General features: G+C 40.6%; 12 protein-coding genes across 12 annotated transcripts; 10 read left to right on the top strand and 2 right to left on the bottom strand.

Annotated features, from left to right (window-relative positions):
• Positions 1-534: 534 nt before the first annotated feature.
• Positions 535-2364, top strand: YKU80 (ATP-dependent DNA helicase YKU80; the record flags this gene model as incomplete). Its single annotated transcript, XM_452095.1, has 1 exon — positions 535-2364. One exon carries the CDS (start codon positions 535-537, stop codon positions 2362-2364), a length of 1830 nt encoding a protein of 609 aa, XP_452095.1.
• Positions 2365-2900: 536 nt separating this feature from the next.
• KLLA0_B12694g (uncharacterized protein) lies at positions 2901-4607 on the top strand (the record flags this gene model as incomplete). Its single annotated transcript, XM_452096.1, has 1 exon — positions 2901-4607. The coding sequence occupies one exon, from the start codon at positions 2901-2903 to the stop codon at positions 4605-4607; it is 1707 nt and encodes a 568-aa protein (XP_452096.1).
• Positions 4608-5143: 536 nt separating this feature from the next.
• Positions 5144-7294, top strand: YPK1 (serine/threonine protein kinase YPK1; the record flags this gene model as incomplete). Its single annotated transcript, XM_452097.1, has 1 exon — positions 5144-7294. One exon carries the CDS (start codon positions 5144-5146, stop codon positions 7292-7294), a length of 2151 nt encoding a protein of 716 aa, XP_452097.1.
• A 410-nt stretch (positions 7295-7704) lies between these two features.
• On the top strand, positions 7705-9681 carry RRN3 (rDNA-binding RNA polymerase I transcriptional factor; the record flags this gene model as incomplete). The annotated part of the gene is made up of 1 exon (XM_452098.1): positions 7705-9681. The coding sequence occupies one exon, from the start codon at positions 7705-7707 to the stop codon at positions 9679-9681; it is 1977 nt and encodes a 658-aa protein (XP_452098.1).
• Positions 9682-10146: 465 nt separating this feature from the next.
• SSH4 (Ssh4p) lies at positions 10147-11775 on the top strand (the record flags this gene model as incomplete). Its single annotated transcript, XM_452099.1, has 1 exon — positions 10147-11775. The coding sequence occupies one exon, from the start codon at positions 10147-10149 to the stop codon at positions 11773-11775; it is 1629 nt and encodes a 542-aa protein (XP_452099.1).
• A 158-nt stretch (positions 11776-11933) lies between these two features.
• Positions 11934-12365, bottom strand: SRP21 (signal recognition particle subunit SRP21; the record flags this gene model as incomplete). The annotated part of the gene is made up of 1 exon (XM_452100.1): positions 11934-12365. The coding sequence occupies one exon, from the start codon at positions 12363-12365 to the stop codon at positions 11934-11936; it is 432 nt and encodes a 143-aa protein (XP_452100.1).
• Positions 12366-12679: 314 nt separating this feature from the next.
• KLLA0_B12804g (WD40 repeat domain-containing protein) lies at positions 12680-15238 on the top strand (the record flags this gene model as incomplete). Its single annotated transcript, XM_452101.1, has 1 exon — positions 12680-15238. The coding sequence occupies one exon, from the start codon at positions 12680-12682 to the stop codon at positions 15236-15238; it is 2559 nt and encodes an 852-aa protein (XP_452101.1).
• Positions 15239-16310: 1072 nt separating this feature from the next.
• Positions 16311-17270, top strand: OAC1 (Oac1p; the record flags this gene model as incomplete). Its single annotated transcript, XM_452102.1, has 1 exon — positions 16311-17270. One exon carries the CDS (start codon positions 16311-16313, stop codon positions 17268-17270), a length of 960 nt encoding a protein of 319 aa, XP_452102.1.
• A 331-nt stretch (positions 17271-17601) lies between these two features.
• On the top strand, positions 17602-18687 carry SRT1 (ditrans,polycis-polyprenyl diphosphate synthase; the record flags this gene model as incomplete). Its single annotated transcript, XM_452103.1, has 1 exon — positions 17602-18687. One exon carries the CDS (start codon positions 17602-17604, stop codon positions 18685-18687), a length of 1086 nt encoding a protein of 361 aa, XP_452103.1.
• A 98-nt stretch (positions 18688-18785) lies between these two features.
• Positions 18786-19403, bottom strand: VPH2 (Vph2p; the record flags this gene model as incomplete). The annotated part of the gene is made up of 1 exon (XM_452104.1): positions 18786-19403. One exon carries the CDS (start codon positions 19401-19403, stop codon positions 18786-18788), a length of 618 nt encoding a protein of 205 aa, XP_452104.1.
• Positions 19404-19870: 467 nt separating this feature from the next.
• MUB1 (MYND-type zinc finger protein MUB1) lies at positions 19871-21748 on the top strand (the record flags this gene model as incomplete). Its single annotated transcript, XM_452105.1, has 1 exon — positions 19871-21748. The coding sequence occupies one exon, from the start codon at positions 19871-19873 to the stop codon at positions 21746-21748; it is 1878 nt and encodes a 625-aa protein (XP_452105.1).
• Positions 21749-22179: 431 nt separating this feature from the next.
• CLD1 (carboxylic ester hydrolase) lies at positions 22180-23460 on the top strand (the record flags this gene model as incomplete). Its single annotated transcript, XM_452106.1, has 1 exon — positions 22180-23460. The coding sequence occupies one exon, from the start codon at positions 22180-22182 to the stop codon at positions 23458-23460; it is 1281 nt and encodes a 426-aa protein (XP_452106.1).
• Between the last annotated feature and the right edge of the window lie 50 nt (positions 23461-23510).

A 23510-nucleotide genomic window follows, 5' to 3' on the forward strand; every position in this document is an offset into this window, starting at 1 on the left:
TGAGCTCTACAAATCTATACATACCATGGGCTTACTCATCTATTCTCACTTCGCTGCCCTCTTATATATAGTCTTGACCCCCATCTTGGCCTAGACCCAGATCAGAGATCATGCCTTTGCCTCCCTGGTCATGTAATCACTTGTTACTAATCATTTTAGCCTTTCAAAGGGTATATGTCATTGTACCCTTAATTTAAAGCTTACTACTGATCAAGACATTGGAGAGATAAGCAATTGAATTATCGTATTGACTACTTGTCCCCTGGTATTCTTGTATCCTTGTTATCCCAGTGTTACGGGAAATTAATCAAGGAGTCGGGATATAGAGGGCGAAACACTCCTCTTTTACCCCACTTAGCTAGCCTCAGTGTGTCTCCTTTATCCCAATATTAAAGCCTTTTGCTATTAGACTCAGTGTCTGGAAACAAGATATCACCAAATTGGGGACAGAGACCAAATACAACCAGCACACGTGAATCTTAGCTAAGCCTTAGGGGTACAGAAGGGAAGTCGAATTATTAGCTCTAAGACCCGATGTCCGAACTGACGTGTTTCGTTGTTGATGTTGGTTCTCTTAGTGGTGACCAATGGTTAAAGGCTTTTACATATGTGGAATATGTACTGTTGAACAAAGTTCAATCTCAGAGAAAGACAGATTACGTGCAATTAAATCTAGTTAATGTGTCATCCAGCGATGAGTCGTTGCCCGTGAATAATATGGCCATGTTGCCCGTGTTACCACGGGCACCAATCTCCATCTCAGACGTTAGAAGTTGGTTGGGACAATGGTACGATGAGAGGAATAACACTACTGGCAATGGAGAGGATGACGATGACGATATGTTGTTCAATGGGCTATTGATCAGCGTGTTAAAGTTGAAAGAGTTTGTTGGGAAACGTAAGATGAAGGTTAAGATTGTGGTGTTCAGTTCGCAGGACTTGCAAAATGTGACAGATGAGGAATTGTCCACATTCGCTGATCAGTGTCCGTTTGATCTCGTGATAGCAGATTGCAATGACAAGCAAGGCCACCAGGAGTCTAAACATGGCAATTGGCTGAAATTAGGTACTCCGTTGGTATACGGTATCGATGAGCTTATTCAGTCTGTTGCTGACCCGAAATTGAAATTGACTAGGCCCATTAGGACGTTCCAGGGCCAGTTGAGGTTGGGTGACGTTAACGCATCAGATTTGGGAATACCATCGTTATGTATCAATTTGGAAGGTGTACCAGGTACGAAATCTGTGAGTTCTATTTCCAGGAAGGTGATGAGGAAAGAGGGTTCCTCAGAGGGGCAACCCACGTACCGTGCTGTTAAATCAGTTATCGAATACCAAATCGAAGATCAGAGCGCGAGTACGAGTGCATCCCCGAAGAAAGAAACTACCAGGAAGGACGATGATGGTGATTCCGGTAATAACACTGGACCCCGGATGATTAACGTCAGTAAAGATTTTATCAAGAAGGCGTACCGGTACGGTGCGGATTACGTAGACTTACCGATGCCATTAGACGAGGAACGGAAACTCTCCGAGAAACCGGGACTTGACATAAGAGGGTTTATGGATATAGATAAATTGCCAAGACATTACCTTTGTTCAGAGTCCATGTACTTAGTTCCCGATTCCAAGAACGGTTCTAAAGGTGATTTCTTAGGATTTGTCACGCTAGTAGATTCTTTAATCAAGATGAAAAGGTTGATCATCGCTCGGTTTGTACCAAAATTCGGTAACGAGGTACAGATGTGCTCTCTTTTCCCCGTTAGAGTGCACGATAAAGATCGCAACGAGGTACGTTTACTCGTATTAAATCGTCTTCCAATGAGTGAAGATGAAAGAAACAGTGCGTTCCCCAAGATGTGCGAATCTACCGAGTTGGAGCCCGAAGATGAGGCAATGGGCCAATTTGTCGACTCAATGAATCTGGATAATGATGCACAGGACTTGCCATGGTACGAGAGTGACCAGATACAGAAGTATACAGACGTGGCACTGGAGCAGTCCTCTTTGCCCCTACCACAACGTGAAATGTTCCGAGCCACTGCAAGAAACCCATCAGCAATCCCAGCTATCTCACTACATAGACAGCAGCAAGTGATCCTCGAGTGCGTTCATCAGAAGTTCATCGTTGGGAAACGGGATCAACAGGACTTAAACATCCCACCGATGAGCAAGATGATTCTCAAGAAGATTACTCCAAAATACAACGCTGACGTTTCTCTGTCGAACAGGATCAAGGAACAGTTCAACGTAGTAAAGAAAGAGGTGTCGGTACAAACACCAGTGAATATTGAACAAGAGTTTGAAGAACAAGACCCTGAATTGCTCGATTTGGACCTCTTATTAGCGCGCGGTGCACGCTAGCTAATTCAGGCACTGGTTACATAGTGATATCTATACATATATATATATATATGAGACTTCTGTATAAAAATGCAATTGCGGGATAAAACGTGGTGAATCGAATGGGTTACATCTCGAATGGCAACCAGCACCAGGCAACCCACGTTACGACGGCCCCTTGTCGTCCGCAAACCTGCCTTTTTCCCCATATTCTTCAGATCTCTAAAGTTCGTTTCCCTTCTTTCCATTCTCGACCACGAGATTTCCATATAAGCACAGAAAGAATTACGAGCCACAAGACGAAAAACCTGTTTTAAGGCTTGGCACAGAGATTTACAAACCAATTGATTGCACAATTAATATCATTCATCTTGAACACATTCACTTTGCATTATAAGGTTTCCTTCTGATAATAACATCTACTGATACTCACATCTTTTGTAACATAAAGGAGAGGATAGAGTATTGGCTATTGAACATTATAACTAAACGCAAAGAAGGAAATAGGTATCTGCTACCCCTATCTGAAACAACAACAATCAATAATAATAATAATAATGTCATTGAAAACAGTGTCTGTGGCTACAAATCCTTATCCAGATCAGAAACCTGGTACCTCGGGCTTGAGAAAGAAGACCAAGGTCTTTGAAGAAACTCCAAATTATACGGAAAATTTCATCCAAGCCATCATGGAAGCTATTCCTGAGGGATCTCAGGGTGCTACTTTGGTCATTGGTGGTGATGGTCGTTACTACAACGATGTGGTGATTCAAAAGATTGCTGCCATTGGTTCTGCTAACGGTGTTCGTAAGATTGTCATTGGTCACAATGGGATTTTGTCAACACCAGCTGCTTCGCACATTATTAGAGCTTACCATGAGAAATGCACCGGTGGTATCATTCTTACTGCTTCTCATAACCCAGGTGGTCCAACGAACGATTTTGGTATTAAGTATAACTTGGCTAATGGTGGTCCAGCACCGGAATCGGTGACCAATTCGATCTGGCACAAATCAAGGGAATTGACGCATTATAAGATTGTCGAGTCTTTCCCTGCCATTGATCTAACCAAGATCGGTCAAGATCAGAAATATGGTGATTTGTTGGTAGATATCGTTGATTCTACCGCGGCATATGTTGAATTGATGAAGGAAATCTTCGATTTCCCATTGATCAAATCGTTCATTGACACACAAGCAAAGAACGGGTTCAAGATCTTGTTTGATGCAATGAACGGTGTCACCGGTCCTTACGGTGAAGCTCTTTTCGTTAAGGAATTGGGTCTACCAGAATCATCTTTGCAAAACTACCATCCAAAACCAGATTTCGGTGGGTTGCACCCTGACCCTAATTTGACTTACGCCCACACTTTAGTGGAGAGAGTCGACAAGTACGGAATTCAATTCGGTGCTGCCTCCGATGGTGACGGTGATAGAAATATGATCTATGGTGCTGGTCCAGCATTTGTCTCGCCAGGTGATTCTGTTGCCATCATTGCCGAGTACGCTTCTGCTATCCCTTATTTCAAGAAACAAGGAATTTACGGTTTAGCTCGTTCGTTCCCAACGTCTTCTGCCATTGATAGAGTCGCTAAGGAACAAGGTTTGAACTGTTATGAGGTTCCTACCGGTTGGAAGTTTTTCTGTGCCTTGTTCGATGCAAAGAAACTTTCAATCTGTGGTGAAGAATCATTCGGTACCGGATCTAACCACGTTAGAGAGAAGGATGGTGTATGGGCCATCATGGCATGGTTAAACATTTTGGCTATTTACAACCAAAGATTCCCAAACAAAGAAGCTTCGATTAAGTCTATTCAAACGGATTTCTGGCAAAAATACGGTCGTACTTTCTTTACTCGTTACGATTTTGAGAACTTATCGAGCGAAGACGCTGGTAAGGTCATTTTGCTGTTGCAAAACTACGTCGCTGACCCTGAATCTATAAAGGGTACCAAATTCCCAGCTGATGATTCTTTGACAGTGGTAGAAGGTGGTGACTTCTCTTACACAGATCTAGATGGGTCAGTTTCAAGCCATCAAGGTTTATACGTCAGATTATCTAATGGTGTTCGTTTCGTTGTAAGACTCTCAGGTACAGGTTCTTCCGGTGCCACTATCAGATTATACGTGGAACGTTACACTAATGACGGATCAAAATACGAACAGACCGCTGAAGAATTCTTGGGTAAAGATATCAAGACCATCTTGAAATTCTTGAAGTTTAAGGAAGCAATCGGTACTGAAGAACCAACTGTCCGTACCTGAATAGCCTCACCTCCCAATTATTATATGCTAAAAAACTGTAATTGACATTTATCTACCTTTCAGACACGATAGTAGTCACATTGCCTTATGATATCATACATATATATCTATACATAATATCAGTGCTAACATACATACTATATATTAATGAACCACGTAATATGCATCATTTACTTCTATGATATGAGAACACAATAGTCTGGATGTAACCTCAATATCATTTCCGGTACTTTGTTACGCTCCATTAGATTATATTTCGGGCAATATTCACGGTTTTTGCTCCCCCTTTGTCTCGAGCTTCGCCTTGTTTGCGAAGTTTCTGGGATTAAAGCTTAAATTTTAGAAACTCGTTAAGTTAAACATTCCGCAAAACCTTTAAAAACAACAGCTTACAAACGCAAACACGTCCACCAGGAACGGTTATTTACCTATTAGCGGTCGTTACTGGTATCCGTTTAAGCACCCAAGTATTTTGCTTTGGATTTTTTCGTGAAGAATTAACGACTTAATAGGGGCTAACAAGACTAAGATCAAGAATGTATTCTTGGAAGTTATCTAGCAAATTTAGATTCGGGAGATCTAAGGATAAGGATGAGAAGCATCACAAGCACATGGATGAGGTAGATATCGACGGCAATGACAATAGAAGTTCCGTTGATAGAAAAGCTACCATTGTTCCTGGTTCTGCGACCGTTGTGCAGTCGCGTGCAAGTACAGACACGAGAACTACTTCGGATGATACAGGCCATAGTGTCCATTCGAGTGGGTTTAAAGGAACTATTACTGAGGGTTCTATGTCTACTGATATTTCCGGAGAGGATATATCAATGACAAACGGAAGAGATAGAGATTCTACGGAAGTGCAATCTAAATCTAATAATAACAGCTCCAACTTCAAACAGCAGCAACAACAGCTATTAGCACAGCAACAACAAATTCAGTATCAACAACAACAATCACAACAGCAGCCAGTTGAAAATGAGAATACACATTCTTCGAACGGGATACTTACCGTGAAAGTTTATAGCGGTGATTCTTTTAAGTTGCCCTTACCAATTACTTATAATGAACAAGTTTTGAGCAAATTACTAAGCTCTGGTGTTGACGTCACTAGTACCACCCAGCAAGACTCCCTTGAAGAGTTGATCCAATCTATGCATGGCCTGTCTTTGCTTAGAGAGGAAGATAAATTGTTGTCTGGTGAAGATGCATCTCATTTCATTCCTGCTAGTGTGATCTTGCCAGGATCTAAAAATCTGAATTCTTTACTCTATTTCACAATTGAGTTTGACAACACCATTGCCACCATTGAACCAGAATCAGGGACTTTAAATAGACCTATCTTTAATAAGATCTCCACATTTGATGTTACAAGAAGGTTGCCATTCCTAAAGATTGATGTTTTTGCCAGAATTCCATCTATCCTATTACCTTCTCAAAACTGGCAAGAGACCCAAATCTCAAATAATGATATCCTAGGCGATTACGTGAAGAAGATCAGAAACAACAGCGATATCCATTTGGATTCATTCCATCTTCCTCTGAACTTGAAAATAGATTCCGCTTCAAATATCAGGTTGTACAACCACCATTGGATCGAATTGGAAAGTAAGATGGGTAAATTGAACCTCAGTGTTGACTACAAGCCTTCTACTCATAAGCATTTATCGATAGACGATTTTGATTTGTTGAAAGTCATCGGTAAAGGTTCTTTCGGGAAAGTGATGCAGGTTAGAAAGCGTGATACAAACAAAATCTATGCATTGAAAGCTATTAGGAAGTCTTACATTGTCTCCAAATCCGAAGTTACTCACACTTTAGCAGAACGTACTGTCTTAGCTCGTGTTGATAACCCATTTATTGTACCATTGAAATTCTCTTTCCAATCCTCGGAAAAGCTTTACTTGGTCTTGGCGTTCATCAACGGTGGTGAATTGTTCTATCATTTGCAAAGAGAGGGGAGATTCGATCTATCACGTTCCAGATTTTACACTGCAGAATTATTATGCGCATTGGAAGCTCTACACGATTTCGATATCATTTACCGTGATTTGAAACCAGAGAACATTTTGCTAGACTATCAGGGCCACATCGCATTGTGTGATTTCGGTCTTTGTAAGTTAAACATGAAGGATCAAGAAAAGACAACTACATTCTGTGGTACTCCAGAATACTTGGCTCCAGAACTACTCTTGGGCCAAGGGTACACCAAGGTGGTGGATTGGTGGACACTCGGTGTATTACTGTACGAAATGCTTACTGGTCTCCCACCATATTACGACGAGGATGTCCCTAAGATGTACAAAAAAATCTTGCAAGATCCATTACGTTTCCCAGATGACTTCGATAAAGATGCCAAGGACTTATTGATCGGATTGCTATGTAGAGATCCAAAGAGAAGATTGGGCTATCACGGTTCAGACGAAATCAAGTCACATCCATTCTTCAACCAATTAAGTTGGAAACGTCTCAAGATGAAGGGCTACATCCCACCATACAAGCCACCAGTGATGGGTGCCATGGACACAAGCAATTTCGACCAAGAATTCACCAGAGAACAACCCGTTGACAGTGTTGTCAACGATTTCCTAAGTGAATCGGTGCAACAACAATTTGGTGGATGGACTTATGTTGGCTCGGAACAACTGGGCCAATCCATGCTGCCCGACAGATCCTTCCAAACTTGAAACAAAAGCTAAAACCAATAACTTCACATATATACATATATATATATATACTAAGAGTACGCATTGTTATATACTGTTCAATAACATCAACTGATGAGAATCTTGCACTTCAGGAACGGTCCATTACCTTTTGTTGTATTTAGCACGTGACCTTTATTTCTTTTTATAAATTTTTCAGTTCCAAAAATTGGAATTTGCAGCTCATCGCATCTTTCAGTAACATAACTGTGTGAAACAGGAGACAAAACAGTGATTCAAGTGCTATATACTATCCATATCGCTGTGTTTTGACATATTGCAATCGAGCCTGATCTTTCTATTGTTGAATAACCTTGTTTTCCTGATTCAGTGCTTTTCTTGTTTTTTTATTGGAGAAAGAATTATAGGATTTGTCTTTCTGTGATGCAAATATGATGGCTATGGAGAATGGACAGAAGAGACAATGCACTGACCTTAGTTCTGCTATGATCAGTGGTTCTGATAAGAAGAGGCGGAGGGTAGAGTTTTCAGAAACCGTTCTGGATCAAGATGGTAATTCGGTTTTATCTGGCAGCAATACGAGAAAAGACGGGAGTGGGAATGATAAGAAGTTTGCTTTAGAGATGTTTGAAAGCTTTGTAATTAGAGCTTTGAAGGAGATAGATGCTGGTGAGGATTCTGGTATTGAGTCTTTGTCTATGCAAGTATCTTTACCAGCGTCCAGTGCAGATCGTATATCCGCTGATAATTTCTCCTTGCTTCTACGGATGCTGGGGAATAATATAACAAAGATCGATAATAAGAGAGGACTGACCATAATCAGATCAATAATCAACTTTGAGAAGTGGTGGGAGTTACCTGCTACTACTCTAAGTAGCTATATATCTTTCATTAGAATCTTGTGTTCTAGTTTGCCTAAATGGTGGCAGGATGTGTCGATGGCATTAATTTCGAATTTCCAGTTATCGATGTCCAAGACAGTGCAACATCATGAGATGTTACGGTACTTCTTAAAGACGATCCCATCCTCTGTTCATTTCATTGATTCATACATTGCGAAGTTTTTCCCAAATAAGAACGATTCGAAGAAAGTGCTGCTCAATTTCATATCGAACGTGTTGGCATTGACGGAATACTGTCACGAGCTTCGGTTTCAAGCGTGGTCTTTGGTCATTGAAAAGGTGATCTCTATCGATGTGGAGTTACAGAACGAATTGGATGAACTCGATGAGGATATAGACGATGTGGATGATGACGATGATGACGATGATGGTGATGATGACGACGACAACGACGACGACGACGAAAGCGGCGATAGTGGTGATAATGATTCCGAAGATGAAAATGAGAACAACCAAGAACGGATTTTGAAACGTTATGGTATAACTAAATCTGGTAATGATGCAGATGATGATATGGATGGTAGTGACCAGGACAGCGATGAAGAGATGGATGGAGATGAAGTCTACTACGTGGATCTTTCTCATAACATTAAAGAACTATCTTCAAAGCTGGACGATATTCTAGCCGTCATCACCAGTAAACTCTCATGTGCATTGACACCTGAATCCTTGGAGGACGGAGACGGAGTCACCATCTTCAACACTTTGACGTCGTTGTTTAAAACGCATATTCTACCGACGTACTACACGAGGTCAGTACAGTACTTGATGTTCCATGTTTCACAACAACAACCGGAGCTTATGGATGCGTTTTTGGTCACATTGATAGACATTTCGTTTTCTCCTAATGAGACCATGGAAAAGAAGATCAAATCTCTACAATACATCGGTTCATTCATCGCTAGAGCTAAGAAACTCACGCGAACTCAAATTGTATTCGTCACAAGCTACTTGACCTCGTGGCTAAACAGATACGTGTTGGAAAGAGAAGAAGAAGTGGATCAACAAGGTGGTATGGAAAGATTCAAACATTTCTATGCAGTTTTCCAAGCCATCTGCTACATCTTCTGCTTTAGACATTCGATCTTAAGGGACGGTAACGATGCATGGGAATGTGATTTGGACAAGTTCTTCCAAAGAATGGTCATTTCGAAGTTCAATCCATTGAAATACTGTAACGGTAACGTCATGATGATGTTCGCAAAGATCGCTCAGAATGAAGGCGTCGTGTACTGTTTCAGCATCATCGAAAACAATAATAATGAGAGACTCAGAGGTATCACGGGTAAATCTGCAGAATCTGGTGGCTCTTCCATCAGTGGTACGTGGTCTCTAGCTACCAGACAACAATTTATAGATTTACAATCATATTTCCCATACGATCCGTTATTCCTAACGAATTACAAATCAATGATGAAGGACTATTACATAGAATGGACTGAAGTCAGCAAAGATTACGAAAGTGACGATTCAGATGAACTAGACGATTCGCCACTATCATCATGATACCAGGAAATTCACCTTTCATCGATATATGACAGCAGTCACTTTAGCATTTTTAATCAGTGTCAGTTAATAAGATATATAGCATAATAAATAGACACAAATATCTTAGAAGGCGACACACTGGTAGAAAGCCTGTTCAGTTGTTCTGAATCCCACAACCGATCTTCATCACATGTGTAGATCCATCGAATGGTATACATTTGCAGTTTATGCTTATCACGTGCTTTTATTGATCCTTTAGACAAAATTTTGAAGTGAGCCGATATCAAAACCCCAGACCTTAATAATTGATGACAAGAGTAAACAAGAATACGATAAAGAAAAGGGTGTTTTCATCCCACTTCAAGGTACTTCTGATAGAGTATTTACTGGTAAACTTTGAGTGTTAGTTGATGATTTCGTTTGATGGTAATTTTATTCGTTATTTACAGATAATAAAGTAAAAGTTTCTACAAGGAGAAAAAAATGGGACTAATAGTTTTGCAGGATGGGTTTCCGAATGATCGACCAATACAGGGATTTCCTTCTGATCCTGTGGTCAGAGTACCCGATGATACTATACCAGCTGATGATGCATTCAGTTTGATGTTTTTGATATCCCTTAGCATAACTTTTGGGTTATTGTTACTGGTTTTAATATTGATTTCGATATATTTGACGTTTTGTGGGGGCAATGACGGTGATGATAGCGACGATGAGGATGAAGACGGGACTTCTGTTTCATTCAAGTTCTTTAGGAAGCGTAATAGCTTACTGCTAGATAGCAGTTTTATGACGCCGGGAAAGTTTGATGACGATGAGAGTTTGAAGGTGCGTGAGGCAAAAGAGTTGCCGAAGATGTCTTCATTTGAAGTTGAACTGTATGAACGTACCAAAGAGTTTCAGAAGATGAGCCCTCCGATGGTTAAACCGTTGGGTTCATTTTTGAATTCTCAAGATAAACAGGTGATTAAGGATAGGGGTATTCAGTCTTACTTTTTCCTACCGTCAATAAACGATAATGTGGATATCAATGGTGCATTTTTGCCCAGCTTCTTTGTAGAGGATAAGTTGAACGTCTCCTTTACCAAGTTTAATATTTCTTCTAGTGCAATAATGAACTACCCACTTCCGATGAACAAGAAAGACGCCGTATATTTTGAAGTGAAGGTTTACAAGTTTAAAACTTGTTCTAATTCTATCTTTAGCATTGGATTGATGACATGCCCTTACCCATATTTCCGGATCCCAGGTACAGCAGCATACTCTATAGCGTACGAGTCCACTGGTAAGCTAAGAATCAATAATGCGTTCGGAGCTGATACTTTGTTGCCTAAGTTGGAAGAAGGCGATGTTGTTGGGTTCGGATACAGATATAGTTCGGGAACCATATTTATAACGCATAACGGAAAAAAGATGATGGATGTAACGCATAAAGTCGGTATAGACTTGTTCGTTGGCCTTGGTGCCATGAACGCGGCCTACACACGCACATACACGAAGGATGGCCTATTTGAGGACCCCGATAATGTGAGTTTTAGACAAAAATGGTCTGAATTACAAGCATTCAACAATGGAGAATCGAGTTCAGATTACATTGACGCCAGAAATGTTATAAGTAAAGATCTATTACAAGTTCATGATCCCAAGGAAGACACAGTAAGCTCTGATAATATTGAGTTGCATGTAAACCTGGGGCAACTGGGATTTGTCTTCATCGAAGCCAACGTCAAGAAATACGCGTTTGGTAGCGTTTACGGAGATATTGGTATTCCACCCGCCTACAACGGAGACGATATCAAACAAGATATGCTATTACAAAAGGGTGATGAGCTCCCGCCAGAGTATCCAGACGATGCCGTGGATTTCTTTGGTGACATTCACAGTCCCGCTTCAACTTCTGAACCACCGTCCGCCACTTTTTCAGCAGGCCTACCAATGGATAATGCGGCGGACACACCTGTTTCAACAGCAGATGCAGATGCAGATGCAGATGCAGATGCAGATGAAGAAGAACCATTGATATCTGTGAAGAAGCCCGCTGCGCAAACGCATTCGAAGAAGAACAATAAGAAGAAAAAGAAGAAGAAGAGCAATAGAAATCGGAGGGGTTGAATGACACGGAAACATGATTTCACTTATTTATAAAGGCACTAACTTTCAGTTCGATTTCTCAATTATACGTATATATATATTTATATAGGATAGTATATTTAAATGTGGCTACATTACATATGCTTTCAATTTGGCTTGTGCCATCTGTGCTACGGTATCTATTTCTTTCCCTTCTTATTCTTCTTCTTACCATTCTTTCCAGATACAGTATTTGAAGCTGTAGTCGTAGGGGCGCTGACTTTCGTCTTTACAGGCTCTACGTAAGGTTTTACCTTCTGGTTCACCAATAGAGTAGTCATCCCGGGAAGATCTTTTGACTTTTTCTTGAACACTTGTTTCCCAACTTTACCCAATTGTAGATTCACTCCTGTTGGACCAATAGCACTCAAGCCACGAGAAAGTTCTTTGGAATGAGCAGTCTTATATTTATAAGTTAATCCTACCGAATCGTTCTTGGTCCTAAATGTCACTTTAGAATGAATATCATCGCTCTGCGGTCTATATTTCATCATAATCTTCGTTTGAGAAGCATTTGTCTCGAGAAGTTTCAAACTTCCGGTGATAAAAGTATCCAAATCACTCACACTCATCTTAAGGCCGCAATATCGAAGTCCCTTTGATCTATCAACCAGAAAAGTCTGACCCTGAGCCGATTGTAATGCTTTATTCTACAACCTCTTTTCCTTTTCTTCAGTGTCTTTGAATCATCTTTTCTTTAAACAACTTTTCGTTGACATTTTTAAAGGTTTGAAATTGCTTAAAGGTTTAAAGCCATTCTATATATATCATCAAAGAACAGATTATGTGTAAATTGTTGCAAAAAGTCGGTGACCGAAAGCTGCGAGGTAAGTGAAACGAGTGAAATATTTGAGTATTATTAATTCTCTATCATTTGAGAAACATCATGTCGAATATAGCAACTTCACATAGACCACCAGGGTTAAACGAAAAGAACGGGACTAATATGATCAATAATGGTGGAGAAAACGTTGATTTATTTGGGACGGAAAACATCAGAGATGTGTACCCTGGTGTTGAAACAGGCGGTTGGGTTCAAGGGGAGTCAGCTGATAAGATAGATTGGTTAGAATTGGTGGGTAACGAAGATTTCAAAAGGCATTTAAAGACCGGGGAGCATATGAAGGTTTATCGGAAGAAGAAGGGGTTCAAGCAGTTTAGGAGACTTATACTAGCACAAGAGTTACGGCCCTTTGGCAATGAATTTCAAGACTCTTCATCTTCGAACGAGAAGGGTACGGCAACAGAACCCATGAAAAATGGTGGCGCTGTGTGGTGCATAAGGTTTAGTCATGACGGAAAGTTCATGGCAACGGCAGGGAAAGATGAAATACTTCGCATCTGGAAAGTAATATCATCTCCAGCAGAAAGGCTTGAATTGAACCAGCATTCTATTTCATTTTTGAAATCCACTGCTAATGCTATATCTCAGTTGAACGGACAACTAGCGCAATACGGAGGCGATACCGATTCTGCGTCGCTAAATTCTGGTTCAAGTAATACTCACGTTGACTCACTAGGAAGTTCTAATGCAAATAGAGATGGATTTTCAACAAAAGCTGTTCCACAGGAGCAACAAGGGCAAACTCAAGGACACCGACATCCTTACGGTCTAGGTGATTCGTACTGTGGTGTTTTCCATCCAAACCCATTGGTAACATTTCATGAACATACAGACGATATTCTAGACATAGACTGGTCGAAGAACTCATTCATACTTACGGGGTCTATGGATAAAAGCTGCAAGCTATGGCATTGTGCAAGGCCTACGTCTTTGAAGACGTTTGTACATTCGGATTTCGTTACAGCGGTCAGATTCCATCCAGAAGACGATAGGTTCTTTCTAAGCGCATGCCTTGACCAGAAATGTAGGCTGTGGTCGATCTTAGAGAAGCAAGTAATATTCGAATATGATTGTGGGGATTTGATTACGGCTATGGATATATCTTATGATGGTAACTATACAATTTTGGGTACATTTAACGGTTATATCCACGTATTAATAACCAAATCCTTGGAACTACTTTTCAGTTTTAACGTCCTTGATAAAGACTCAGAGTTGAAAAAGTGTCATAGGACAAGCAGGAGGTTAAAGAAGCAATCAAGTGATAAGGCAAAAAATGGTCCTAAGATTACAGGACTAGAGTTTATACAAAAGGATGCACGTAATTATAAGATTTCGTCCAAGGATGTCAGTGATTGGTTCCTTGTCAGCAGCAACGATTCAAGAATAAGAATTTATACGTTAAATCAAGAGTTTGTTTCGGTGATGAAAGGTCATTCCAACGAGCATTCCCAAATCACGGCACATAGCACAGTCACGAGGTCGGGAAAGGCTTATGTTGTTAGTGGTAGTGAAGACCACTGGATATACTGCTGGAAGTTATCTGATGAGGTAGTAAAATCAACTGAAACGTCCAGCAAGGACTCAAAGTCGACCCGTTCAAGATCAGGTTCCCTGCGCAGTTTCTGTAGAAGACGCAACAACGATTCTGTGGCATCGGAGACGCTTGACGCTGTTTTGTCTCGTGGCTACACCAAAAATCATCAAGTGTCCTCAAACTCAAACTACATTGGATTCCACGCGCACCATCATCCAATTACATGTGCTACAGCGGTGCCCATGCAGGTGACAAAAGTTCTGTCGTTGAGTAACGATTTAATCTGTGAATTAACGATGCAGTTTTGGGAGACTACGGATGACTTTACCATGGAAAGCGCCTCAAAGAATGCCAGAGCCAAGAAAAACGGGAACGCCATTTCATCTAATGATGGACAGAAAACCGATTGCAGAAGGAAAATCAGTATTGATAAGACGATTCCTAATGTAAAGGGGAAAAGTGGTGTGTCTGGCGCTCAGTCAAATAATGTACCGAACATACAAATATCTGATGGTGACAATCGTACCACAAACGCTGTCAATGGTACGACAGCTGCTAACCCACCGTCGTTGATAGAATTTATCGGAGGTATCGTAGTGAGTGCTGATACGACAGGTGTGATTAGAGTGTTCCGGAGTGATATATCATCTAACGTTCGTAAAAAAGTGCTAAACAGGCTTAATGCCATTGAAAAGCAATTGAAGGAAAACGGTGAGGGGTCCGTAAAGCCAAGAACCTCCGGTGTCAGCAGTGTTGCTGCTGCTACCAATGGTAGTTTGAGCACTGCAACCACGTTTGTCGGTAATGGCAGCAATGGTCACAATGTACATTCAATTGAAAGGCCCACGCCGTTCCCAATGCAAGATTCTTTACCATTAGTCGATGAATCATCTTCATCATTAACAACATTACAACAACAGCAACCACATTCCCAATCTAGGGTTTGTAATGTATGTGGAGGAACACGGTTTGCAACTGATCAAACACTGTCGTTCAATCAAGCTCCTCAAAACGTGAAATACTACTGTTTGGACTGCGGTGCGTTGTACACCTCATTGAGGTGATATTGTAGTACTAAATAAAGTATCATAGTGATAGTTCCAAATTTTCATAGCATTTGTTTTCTCGGCCAAAATAATCTTCTTTCTTTATTTCAATACGTCTTTGTACTACTATAATTTAGAGAATCCCTAACTCCAAATTCTTCAATCTTACTCTCCAAAGTTTAATCACAGATGATAAAGTACTATTCCGGATTGCATTAAATTCGACCAACTTTACTGAACATTCGTGACATCGGAGCATTCAGGAACGGTACTGAAATTAATAAAGCCTCTTCATACGCAAAGCTCCGTATCCTTCCCTTCCTGCTTCGTCTGAGGAGTGACCGAATAATGCTCAACACCCTTCATAATCCAGAGGACGTGGGAAGTGTCGAAGAAACAGAGGTTTTGCACAAAAAATCTCGTAGACACAATGATCCACAAGAAACACTTCCAACAATATCATATCTTCTCGATCATTGATACTGTATAGCTTATCCGTTCAAGCAATGCGAAATATTCTACCGTGCAAAATCCTCTACTGTCTTTAGATGGTGCAGAAGGATATTTTGTTCCGGAACCGGCTTCGAGTCACGAGGCATTACGAACGATTCGTGACTAATTTCACATTGAAACCTGTAGTAAAAAGTTTCACTGAGCTCTTTCTCTCACTTCACGACAAGAAAAACAGAGAAATCGCTGTGGAAGATGATCGGAGATATTTCTTGGTGGTGGATGGTAACTGTATCAACATGGAACACTTCATCAATCAGAATCTGTTATATATATGCCTGATGGTGCTTCTTGGTTTTATTCTGTAACATGCATCAATTGTGACGTATCAGCCTTAAATAGTTTTGTTCGGGTAGGCTTCTTTAGTTGATCGTAGATAGACAAGTGGAGGAAACGAAACAACGGACATAGAGAGAGGAAGTTTTGATAGTAGATGCAAATAAGATCTAGTTAGATTGTAGAAATAAGCAACCACTCGACTTTTGACTAAATTGAATTGAATTGATACAACTGGATTTTGAAACTGTATTGGTTTATAAGGAAGAACTGAACTGAACTGAACTGAGCAAAGTACACAGCGATGTCCCAACCACAAGAAGAGAAACATAATCAGAAAACCGCCGCTCACAAGGTGAGTAAGTTTGGGTCCTTCGTGGCCGGTGGTCTTGCCGCATGTATTGCAGTCACTGTGACGAATCCATTTGACTGTGTTAAGACCAGAATGCAATTGCAAGGTGAGTTACATGCCAATGCTGCCAAAGTATACACGAATCCAATTCAGGCCTTTGGAGTTATCTTCAAAAACGAAGGTATCGCTGGGTTGCAAAAAGGTTTAGCCAGTGCTTATCTTTACCAAATAGCGTTAAACGGATCGCGTTTGGGATTCTATGAACCAATTAGAGGAATACTTAACAACGTTTTCTACCCTAACGTGGAATCACACAAGGTTCAGCACATCGGTATTAACGTTGCCGCCGGTGCTACTTCCGGTGTCGTCGGTGCATTCATCGGATCGCCATTATTCTTGGTCAAGACCAGGATGCAATCATATTCCAACGCCATTCATATTGGTCAACAAACGCATTATACCTCTGCTTTCAACGGGTTGGCAACTATCTTCCGTAGCGAGGGTATTAAAGGTTTATTCAGAGGTGTTGACGCAGCAATGCTAAGAACCGGTATCGGTTCTGCTGTTCAATTGCCTATCTACAACATCTGTAAGAACTTCCTCTTGAAACACGACTTGATGAACGATGGGACAGGTTTACATCTTTTGTCTTCCACTATCGCAGGGTTCGGTGTCGGTGTCGCCATGAATCCATGGGATGTCGTGCTAACCAGAGTCTATAACCAAAAGGGCAACTTGTACAGCGGTCCAATTGACTGTTTCATAAAGACAGTGAGAAACGAAGGTCTCTCAGCGCTATACAAAGGTTTCGGAGCTCAAATTCTTAGAATTGGACCTCATACAGTCTTATGTCTAACCTTCATGGAACAAACATTGAAATTGGTATACTCAGTTGAAAGCAGGTTCTTATAAGATCACAACTACCTTGTTGATAACAAGAGGTTTATGCAAAAGTGAAAGCCTGATGCGTTTAGTTTAGTTTTAATGCAGTTTTAATTTAAATTAGTTAACTATTCAGTTGATCTTTAATATTCATCCAATGTATCACTAAGTCGCATACATGTTTCAGGCGTTTCAGGATGCGGCAAAGATCGTTGTCCCCTTATATGGTTCGTGTTTTAAACCGTTATAGGTTAATACATATATATATATAAGAAGATCTTTTGATTTGAAAGCGCTTAGTTATTTCTTCTAACAACCACTTCGTAAAGAACGAAAATAGGAAACAAACAAGGCAAAAGCGATGACTTTTAAGCTATTTAAGGGGTCTAAGGGCCAAGAGAAACCGTTAGTCACATTGGATGGTGAGAATGTATCTCACTTGTTCGAACAGAACGATGAAAACCTCAATAAAGTGAGTTCTTTAAGTTTGCAACAGATACGTCAGCGGCTAAATTACAAGGATGTAGGATCGTATCCATTCTCAAGGCTATTTGCATGGCTACAAATGTTCATGGTAAGGATCCTCAGGATGGGTCCTGTTCCCAGACACTTGTCGTTTATCATGGATGGGAACCGCCGTTATGCAAAGAAATTGGATCAACCTGTGAAAGAGGGTCATAGAGCCGGAGGCGCAACATTAATAGACATCTTACATATCTGCAGAAGGTTGAATGTGAGTAGTGTGAGTGCATATGCGTTCTCCATTGAGAACTTCAATAGATCTCCTCAGGAAGTCGCGACTCTCATGGAACTCTTGGGATATTATATCGATCAGTTTACTGAACGTGCAACAAATGCTAAGGATGAGTTGTACGGAATTAGACTAAGAGTCGTAGGAGATCTTTCATTATTGAGTGAAGAGTTGCTCAAGAAGATTCGTAACGCAGAGAAATTGACTCGTGATGGACAAGAGTTCGTGTTGTACCTTGCCTTGCCCTACACATCGCGTAACGATATTGCACATTCTATGCAGGTTACCACCGACAAATGCATCAATTCTAACGAGGATATCACAGAACAAGCCTTGACTGATAACATGTATTTCGAACAGTACTCCAATAAATGTGATCTATTGATTAGAACAAGTGGACACACAAGGTTGTCAGATTATATGCTATGGCAGGTCCATGAAGGTAGTATTATCGAGTTTGTCGACTGTCTATGGCCAGATTTTAATTTCTGGAGGCTATATTGGATAATGTTGAAGTGGAGTTTCTACCAAACTTGGCAAAACGCCAGTCAGTTGCCAGATCCTGTTCGTACTAGAACTCGCGTGTTTCCAAAAATATCTGGAGCTCTACCGATTGAAACTTTGAAAAGAACTAAACGTGTTGCACTAGACTCTTTACCTGCCGCACCATTGGCCGTTTCCGTTGACCGGAAATGAAATCAGAATTTATTTTCCCCCATACCTCTGGCTATCCATATTACACTTTTACTTGCCCTCTTCATACTGACTGTATAACCGAAATTAAAGTCTCTTTCTTACACTAACCTTTTCACCACTTTCCTAGTAACTTTCTTCTTACGTTCGGTGGTTCTCGCCTCTTCAATCTTCCTGTTATAAACGTTGTACATTGCCACATCTGCTGTTAACACTAGAAGGCCACTGAATAGACAGAGCAATACCCTGACGTGAATATCCCATCCTGTTCTGGTCACGTACCAAACAGCGTAGATGGTTCCGAACACTGTCAATAATACATTGACTACTGCCGATACCTGCTCCTTAATCTCTTTGTTAATCTGTGCAATTGAGGGTTCCTTGTCAGCTGTTGAGCCGGCCAGATGCAATGAATCTCGCTTGAGCATCTCTTGGTACTCTTTCTCCTGTTGCAGTGCCTTCAGATTTTCCAACTCAGCTTTGAATGACTCAGAGTATCCCTCACCAGGAACTCTTTTCTCCTTGTATCGAAGTTTCCCACTCTTCAATAGCTGTTTCATACTTACGGTGGCATCATCCCTCCAGAACTGTTGGTACAATTCCGATAGAAGCTCAAATGATATGCTATTTTGTTGTAAACTTAACGATGCCCGATGATCTTCTTTCAACTTTTCAAGTCTTTGTCTTAAGAGCCCCTCGTCGATGGTAATGTCAAACATATGTAGAATTGTCTTATTGCTAGCCTTGCAGTAGATACAGACCCTAGTAGATAACTTCGTTTGCTATTTCATTCATAATTTCTCAAAGTTCCATTCTTCTTTCATTAGCACTAAACCTTTAAATTAATTATCTTTAACTGAGATGTTTTTGTTGATATTTGTCTATGCAATGGCAAATACAATATATGCACTGGATAAGAAAGAAACCATCACGAAATTAGTTGCTGCTACTGTACTGTTGATAGATAGATCGGCTAGTAAGTGATCGTGCTACTTGTACTATTTCAGTGTCTTTTGTTTCCTTTCAACTTCTCAGAGCTGATTATTATACCGATAAAAGGATTTAATCTGACACAAGCAAAGTAAACCATTGATAGAAGCCTGTATTAAGGGTGGCGATAAATACCTACTTCCAGATAATATAATCATATCTGGTGTGCATTAGCTGGAATTACGGTTTTTAAAGAATGCGAGAGACCAATTACAGATCGGTGACTGGTAATCGTGCTACCGTTAGTATATCTCAGACCGTTTACGATAGAAGAGCTTTGGATAATGTTTCTGATTTACCATTAATTAATTCATTGAACCATCTGGCGTTCCTATGCTCCACGTCGACCCTGATAAGAGAGGCAATGTCTCGTGACGGTGCGTTGGAGCGGTTGGTATCAATTTTACACGAATGTTATATCCCTATAACGAATTTGCCACAGGTTATGGTATCTTCGGCACAGAATCAATCCAATCCATTACAAACGGTCAAGAGAGACAGACATCTGGCATATTTATCATGGAAATGGACGTTGGCTTATCAGTGTTTGGTATTGACTGGTACGAGAGGTACACTTGGTATAAGAGAGCAAGTGGTGAAGTCCGGCATAATTCCGATTATTGCTACTGTATTGGATAACTATATGATCTATTGTAAGAATTTCGATTTCATCAACAATACGGCCATTCCCTTTACGTTTAGTGAACTAGCAGATTTGGATTCGGATCTATTCCAGTTTACGGACGATGAATTGAGGAAATCAAATGAGAAAGTGGATCCCAAGGACTCTTACTATAAGGATTTCATATCGATGGAAAGGTTGAAATTGTTATTGGGACCCACCGAGAACCAATTTGAATTTGACTTGGAGAATGTAGCTGGCCTACATTTGAAACCTAACTTTATTACAGAATTGGATACAGATTGGCAAAGTCTTGCTCAAGAAGAGTTATGTGTACCTTTACCGGGCTCTGCACTGGAAAATGTCATAATCTTGCCACCAAGAAGATTCTTTTTGGGTAAAGTGATTCCAGAGCTAGATGATGTTACATGGGCTGTACAACTTCTGGCATTCTTGACTAAAAACACTGCGGTGAAGCCAATACTACAGAATACAAATCTCGTCGGTACACTTTCGTTCAGGCCGATTCTTGAGAATGCAAAGATCAGAATGTCAAAAAATATGGAATTGGACATGACACCCCTAACGTTGCACGTTGCCGGCGAAGAAGAAGCGGATGATGAAGACGACGATGAATACGACGAAGAAACTGATGAACCTCCGGAGGATAAGATGGACCTTTCACCAGACCTCACTTTAATAGAAAAATACTTCAAAGAGATTGAGCATCTTTGCCTTGTGAAAGACACCGAAGAGGATGAAGAATATAACAACAACAATGTCGATATATTTGATTTCAGGTTGAGGAAGGAGGAGTCGTTACATGATAAATTCAAGGAATATTGCCAGCAGCATGAATTCTCGAAAGAATTGACCGATGATGACTGGGATAAGATTTTCAATAGTGACACAATGAACCTATTCGCCCTTGTAGAAAGGTTTACCGTCAAGGGCTCCTTAAACGAAATCGTGCACTACTGGAGCTCCGTGGTAATGAGAAACTCGTGCAGGAAACATGAGGCTACAGGAGTCAGGCAGTGTGCTAATTTCAGCTGTGGGAAATGGGAAGATCATCCAAAACAGTTCCCCAAATGTAGAAGGTGTAAGCGCACCAAATATTGCTCAAGACTGTGCCAACTGAAATCATGGGAATTTCATAGGTACTGGTGTCAAGAATCAAACTCAACAAACACCACTGGAAATAGTACAGGAGTTCAAACGCCTACCAGAGACGCTTCTGAATCAGACACGGATCCAGAACATCAGAATACCCATCATCACCACCATCATCATCAACCGCAACAACAAAACCCAACAGAAGCTACAACAATCCCTCCAACTACTCCTTCCACAACAGGCTTTGGAGATACGATCATCCCAACACCAAATACAACCACTGAGCGGTACCGAACACCAGGTGATACCGATCATCACCTTAGCGAGGACACCTAAAGATCTTTACGGTCACGTGTCTACTCATGATAACGTAATGGTCGGGTAACACCATTTCCCTCTTCAGCATCGCATGGTTTTTGCGAATTTGTTGGGATGTTGAGAAATCGGAAAGGCTCAACATACGTAAAAGTAAGAGAAGAGCAGTTGGTTTACGAATAGATGGTCATGAGATGACTTTATTGTTTTGAAATATAAGGTGTTGTTCAGGAGCCAGTGAAGATACATTTGGTGTTTTTTTCTTTTCACTAAGAACGCACTTTTGAAAGTTCCTGTTCAGGTTCACGGTTTTTTTATGTGATTTTTCTTCATAGTGGTGAAAGAGTTATAGCTCAATTGATCTGGAGACGATCGTTTGTTACAAGCTTTACCTTATAATTAAAAGTTTTACTAGAATCCGTTTACTTTGTTGTGCGATCAAGCGTTAAAACATGTCTAGCCAGTCTTCTTCTTCCCAGCTTTGGAGGTTAGCAAGACGCTACAGAGAAGTCATTGGGGTGTTCAATAAACTACAAAGAGAGCATGTAGGCGTCACTGCTGGTACTGGTAATGTAGGTTCCACGAATAAGAAATCTGTTCGTGTTAATACAGTACGTAAATCTACTGCTCCTATTGGTCTTCCCCTGCTTCAGATTGTTACTAATCTGCATAAGTTGTTCCCATTATCTTTCGCAGAGTCTCTTAAAGATTATAAACAATACAATATCAATAAAGAACAATTCCAAGAGGATTTATTATCAGTGTTACCGTACTATCCTGAGCCATCTGCGAGGTTTTCTTCCAAAATCATCAAGACTCCTATAGATGCTGCTGGTAATTACATTAACGAATTTCAAATCACACCGATACGGCCAGAAAGTGATGGAAAACCATTGAAACATATAATCTTGGTTCATGGGTATGGTGCTGGTTTAGGTTTTTACTTGAAAAACTTTAATGCGTTGCTATCAGAAAACGTGGTGGTACATGCCATCGATTTACCTGGTTATGGCTTCTCTTCGCGACCAATGTTCCCATTCCATTATCCAAAGGATTCGTATCTTGCGGTAGAAGACTACTTCCATGATGCCTTGCACAAATGGTTCGATAAAAAAGGACTTATATCATGTTGGGAAAATAATTACGTGATTGCACATTCGATGGGTGCATACATATTCTCGCTTTATGCCAACAAGTATAAACATTTCAAAAAGTTATTCATGTGCTCTCCTGGAGGAATTTCCAGGAACAAAGATATGCCCCCTCCTCCATGGTGGTTTTTAAAGCTATGGGATCAAAATATTTCACCGTTCTCGTTGGTTCGAAATGCTGGCCATGTGGGCTCAAAATTAGTTAGTGGGTGGACAGCTCGTAGATTCGGTCTGCATCATCCAAACTTTGATAAGTTGCACCATTACACATACGGTATTTTCAACCAACCTGGATCTGGAGAATACATGTTATCTTTCATGTTAGGTTGCGGTGGATGGCCAAGAGTTCCTCTAGAGACAAGACTCTTTACTGAAGAGAACTTCAACAGCAGTCATTTGGATTGGGTGTGGTTGTACGGTGATAGCGATTGGATGGATATCAATGGTGCCAGGAGAATAAATGATTTCTTGAGGAAAAAATGCATCAACACCAAGTTGGAGATAGTTCCTAATGCTGGTCATCATTTGTACTGGGATAATGATTCTTTCTTCAATAATGTTTTGAGAAAGGAACTTGTTTGAGAATTTTGAGTTTTGGTGCTACCTCAATCATATACATATTACGACGTTTG

The sequence above is a fragment of the Kluyveromyces lactis genome (genome assembly GCF_000002515.2).
Source record: "Kluyveromyces lactis strain NRRL Y-1140 chromosome B complete sequence".
NCBI lineage: Eukaryota > Fungi > Ascomycota > Saccharomycetes > Saccharomycetales > Saccharomycetaceae > Kluyveromyces > Kluyveromyces lactis.